This window comes from Stegastes partitus, unplaced genomic scaffold (assembly GCF_000690725.1).
Source record: "Stegastes partitus isolate 25-593 unplaced genomic scaffold, Stegastes_partitus-1.0.2 Scaffold439, whole genome shotgun sequence".
In the NCBI taxonomy this organism is placed as follows: domain Eukaryota; kingdom Metazoa; phylum Chordata; class Actinopteri; family Pomacentridae; genus Stegastes; species Stegastes partitus.
The window spans coordinates 455,676-460,814 of record NW_007578170.1 but is presented as its reverse complement, the minus strand read 5'-3'; the positions used below and the strand labels follow the sequence as shown (position 1 = coordinate 460,814).

At 43.8% G+C, this 5,139-nt stretch overlaps 1 protein-coding gene across 1 annotated transcript in view; it reads right to left on the bottom strand.

The window, feature by feature from the left end:
- The window catches only part of LOC103360434 (intersectin-2-like), a 57,358-nt gene that overhangs the window by 14,548 nt on the left and 37,671 nt on the right, over window positions 1-5,139 (bottom strand). The window contains exons 19-25 of the mRNA XM_008286184.1: window positions 4,497-4,848; window positions 3,780-3,949; window positions 3,629-3,689; window positions 1,175-1,412; window positions 1,056-1,094; window positions 802-968; window positions 366-372 (exon numbers count right to left, since the gene is read on the bottom strand). Of these exons, the coding sequence (XP_008284406.1) occupies window positions 366-372; window positions 802-968; window positions 1,056-1,094; window positions 1,175-1,412; window positions 3,629-3,689; window positions 3,780-3,949; window positions 4,497-4,848 (1,034 nt within the window). The remainder of the gene's footprint in view (window positions 1-365; window positions 373-801; window positions 969-1,055; window positions 1,095-1,174; window positions 1,413-3,628; window positions 3,690-3,779; window positions 3,950-4,496; window positions 4,849-5,139) is intronic.

Below are 5,139 nucleotides of genomic sequence, written 5' to 3'. Positions count from 1 at the left end.
GGAAACACAAAATAAGTCCACAGTGAGAAAAATATGCCCAAAAGCAGACCAAAATGACTTTAAATTGTCCGAAATGACATAAAACTGGTCCAAAATGACTCGAACCTCATCCAGAAAGACAAAGCAGTTCAAAATAACTTAATATTTGTTTAAAGTAACTAAAAAATGCTCCAAAATATGATGCTGGAAATGACACAAAATAACTTAAAATCCGTCTAAAATTATCAGAAAAAAATGACAAAATTGGTCCAGGATATCTTGCAACTTATCCAGAAAGACAAACGAGTTCAAAATAACTAGAAAAAGGTCCAAAATATGATGCAAAATGTGTTGAAAATGACACATAATCGTCCAAAATAAATTACATTCCGGCTAAAATGACCAGAAACGTCTCAAATGACACAAAGTAGGTCCACGATGACAAAAAAAGGTCTGACATGACAAATTGCCCAAAATGAAAAAAAGGTCCAAAATGACTTTAAATTGTCACAAATGACACAAAACTGGTCCAAAATCACCTGTAAGTCATCCAGAAAGACAAAATAGTTCAAAATCACTTAATATTTGTTCAAAATAACAAAAATGTTCCAAAATAAGATGCCAAATGTGTCCAAAGTGTCACATAACTGTCCTAAATAACTTGTATTTAAAATTACTTGAACCCAAACGACTGAACAGAATCCCAGACGACTTCATGCATCACACAAGTGACAAAACCGTAGACATACGACAGACTGAAGGAACCAAACAGCAGAACACGACTCTTTAATGCAGAACATTTAAACAGAGCCACACACTCACCTCTGGCTCCACCGGCCGGACGTAGTTGGAGGGAAACACCCCCGTCTGGTCCCCGATGCATCCTCGCCACCACTCGCCCTCCCTCTCCGTCACCATGACGACGTCCCCCTCCACAAACGTCAGGTCTCCCGCCTCCGGACTCTCGTAGGTGTACAAGGCCACGTACTCTGGAGGGGAACCCAGGACCACGTCAGCTGTGGTTTCAGTTCATAAGCTGATAAATAACTTTAATGATCTGGTGTGTTTAGTCTCACCTTCCAGCTGAACGCCGTCCGGCGAGTCCACAGCATCGACTCTGTGAAGGAACAACAGCACAGAGAGAGTTAAATCCTCCAATCAGCTTCATTCGTCACCAGATCGTCCTGAGGTGAGCGTTCGTACTCTGAGCCCGTCTCCACGGCGACGTAGCTTTTGGGGAACCAGCCCTGCGTCCCGTTCAGCTGGCCCAGCCACCAGTCCTCCCTCTGCTGCAGCACGCTGATGACGTCGCCCGCCGAGAAGCTCAGCAGCGCCGTGATGACGTCGCCGGGCCCGCAGGAGACGCCGGGGCGGGTTTCTGAGGAGGCCGACCAGGAGGAGACGGCCCGGACCAGCAGGGCGACGGAGGAGGGCTGAGGAGGAGGAGGAGGAGGAGGAGGAGGAGGAGGACAGCTTCATGTGTTATCAGGGTTTTATTGATCATCATGATGTCGTCTGACTATTGATCGCTCCCTGTTTTGTTCAATTACACAAAACAACCAGTAAAACCACAGGAAAAAGTAATAAATCTGTATTATTAGAAATGGTAAGTTGTCCTTTTACAATGTTTTACTGTATTTAAATGTGTTTATTTGCAGATATTTGTTGTTATTTTGACTGTTTTTAATGTATGTTTTCTGTCATTCTTGCTGCCAGATGTTCACAGCTGTTTCATTATCTATTATATTATATTATATTATATTATATTATATGAAAACACATGTAACAACAGTGCATCAGTATTTGTTGGTTTGTATTTCTTCCTGCTGTTTTCTGTCCCTTGAAGTAAAAACCCTTAAAGTGACTCCATGTTGTGATATGTGATCCCATTTAAAGCGCTGGTAATCCAGGTTTGGTCATTTTTCTGATGCAAATCAATGTTGTTTTAATAGATCTCGTGATCCTGGATTTCCAAATCATTCTGACTCTCTGAACATCCGGGCTCAGACCTTTCCTGCTCAGAGCGAGTCCTCTTTATCTTATTCTACTGAACTCTCGGCACTTTGCTGGCATTTCTGACCATCTGATAAACAGAAACGCTGCTGAAACGTCTCTGGAGCGACGCCAGGAATCCGTCTGTGCAGGAAAAAAAAAGCTCTGCTGGTTCCACTAATGTTATCTGAGGGGAGATGGACATCGGTGACCCGCAGAGAGTCTGAGAGGCAGAAGCATCCCAGCGGAGAACACACAGCTATAAATACGCATCGAGCTGCTGCTGCTGCTGCTGCTGAGGAGTTGTGTTAACGTCGACACAACTGTGTGTGTCTGTGTGAGACCTACTTCTGTTCCTGCCGGTTTAAACCCGAGACCTACGACGACAGCACACATCATCGCACCGGCAGCACAGCAAATGTTCTGAAAACGCTTTTTAAAGGACGCAATGGTGCGACTCGACCGCTTTGTTCCAGAATAAAAATCTGGGTTAACTTAAAACTAAGCTTCATATTGTGGCATTTAATCAGAATCACCTTTTTTTTCTACAGGTCTTGTTTAAAAATATGCAAAAAATAGACATGATACTCTAATCAGATTCTGTTCTCGGTTGAACTGCAGGCAGTGTTCATACGGAGCAGAGAGGAGACGAAGCAAAATAAAACTGTAAATAGTTAAAAATCTATATCATGCTGTGTTTTTTCCACCTATTGGCAAATGGAAAAATGTTGGACACATTGATTTGAGCTTTTTTGTAAAATAAATAGCTAAAAAAATGAAAGGTTTTTATGATTTATGGCCTTTTTAACCGTGTCATACTCGGCTCATTTAAAAATTCTTCAACAATTAGTCCAGTTGCTACGATTAATCTACCAGAATAACCGTGACCTGGATGACTGAGAATCTTCACAGACAATTAATCTTTTGCAATAACCAGATTCTGCATAAATCAAAAAATTCTGCACACCTCAACACAACCAGGAAGCCATTAATGACTGAGCTGAGATCAACAGTCACATGATGAAAAGTCAGAGATTACTCTGCTGTAGAGAAAAATGGACGTACAGTGAAGAAAAATGAGACCGGAAAAAAAAAAAAAAGTAACAAAAATGTCGAGTATGACTTAAAATCTGTCCAAATTGTCTTAAAATGTGTCTTCAGGATGTCCAAAATGATTTAAAATAGGTCCAAAATGAGTTTTATATCGTCCAAAATGACCTGAAACCAACTTAAAATTTTCCAAAATGACTTAAAATTGGTCCAAAATGAGTTTAAATCTTCCAAAATGACCTGAAACCAACTTAAAATTGGTCCAAAATTAGTTTAAATCTTCCAAAATGACCTGAAACCAACTTCAAATTGGTCCAAAATGACTTTAAATTGTTCCAAAATTAGTTTAAATTGCCCAAAATGACCTGAAACCAACTGAGAATAAATCAAAATAGTCCAACAATGACAAGAAAATACAAAATAACTCTACATTCGTCCTAAAGTAGTCGACTGTTGTTCACTTAATACCGCCTGTATGAGCAGAACGTGTCTTCTTGTAGAAAATTTATGCTAATTTATCAACTGTTCTGGACTTTTCTGCTGAAATAAGTCAATGAAAAGTTCACTGACAATAAATAAAAGCTGTCATTGGTTGAGAGCTTCTTACCTCTGAGGCATCTGATTGGACAGGAGCTGTGTGTTCACCTGGTTCCTCAACATCTGGGCCTCTGGATAAAAACAGGAAGTAAAGGATCAGAGGAAAACAACCAAACAGGGTCGTGGTGTCAGTCTGGATTAAACACTTCCTGTTCTGTCACCTGGCGTTCAGCGGCGGAGGCAGGCGGCTCGTTTTTCCCGGCGAAGAAGCCGCCGTCTGATTGGCGGAGGCCGGGGCACACTTCTCGGCGTAAGTGTGCGGGAACCAGCCCCTGTTGCCACGGTAACTCCCACACAGCCAGCCGGGCTCGCCGACGGTGTTTTCATCCACCTGAAAACACGGTTTAATCACAGTCGGTCGCACATAACGAGGCGATGAAGGTAAACACGGAGCGTCCTGCTGCTTCCTGCTGCACTAATTACTGCTGAACAACAACAACAGCACGCCTCACATACAGATGTCTGTGAACACCAGCTGCACTTTTTACTTCAACTTTTTCTTTTCACTCGACGCTGCCTGTTTCAACTTCTTCATGTTTGCTTCAGTGAGCTCCAGGCAGCTTTTGAGTCGATTCTTTAATTAGGAAACACAACTGTCATGTATTTTGCAGCTCAGTGCAGATGAAGAAATAAAAATGAAGAGAACATTTTGAATCACGCGTCTTCTCGGCTTGTTTTTTTTTAACCTTTGTTCCCTAAACGCCTCACGGTCTCTGTGCACAGAGAAGCTTCTGGTCTCCATCAGGCCGCTGAGAGGCCAAACATCAGCTTGAACAGAGTGAAATAAGAAACCAGGTGAGTTTATCTACCTGAAGGCTGCCTGACACACCTGGTTTCTGAGCTGAACTACATCCAGAAGGTGAACTGAGTTTCTGTACCTGGATGAGACAGTCGGCGTCGATGCTCAGCTCGTCGGCGTTGCGAGCGATGAAGGAGTACAGAGCTCTGTAGGAGGTCAGCCCTCCCTGCTCCTCCTTCCTCCTCTTCCTCTCCTCCTCCTCGGCCTCCTTCTGCTCCTCCACCTCCCTCCTCTTCTTCTTCTCCTCCTCCTCTCTCCTCCTCCTCTCTTCTTCCTCTTGTGCTTCCTGCTGGGCGGCTCGGAGTCGCTCCTGAGCCTCCTTCTGCTCCTCCAGGAGCCTCCTCTGCCGGGCCTCCTCTTCCTCCTGCAGCCTCCTCTGCCGGGCCTCCTCCTCCTCCCTCTGCCTCCTCTCCTGCTCCAGCTTCGCCTGTCTGTGGAGAGAAATGCAGCTTTTTAGAGAAATCAACCCATCATCCATCCATCCATCGATCCATTCGTCTTTCTGTCCATCCATCCATCCTTCCTTCCTTTCATCCATCCATCATCTATCCATCGATCCACCCATCCATCCATCCATTCATTCATTCATCCATCCATCCATCTTTCTGTCCATCCATCCATCCATCCATCCATCCATCCATCATCCATCTATCCATCCATCCATCCATCCATCCTTCCTTCCTTTCATCCATCCATCATCTATCCATCCATCCATCCATCCA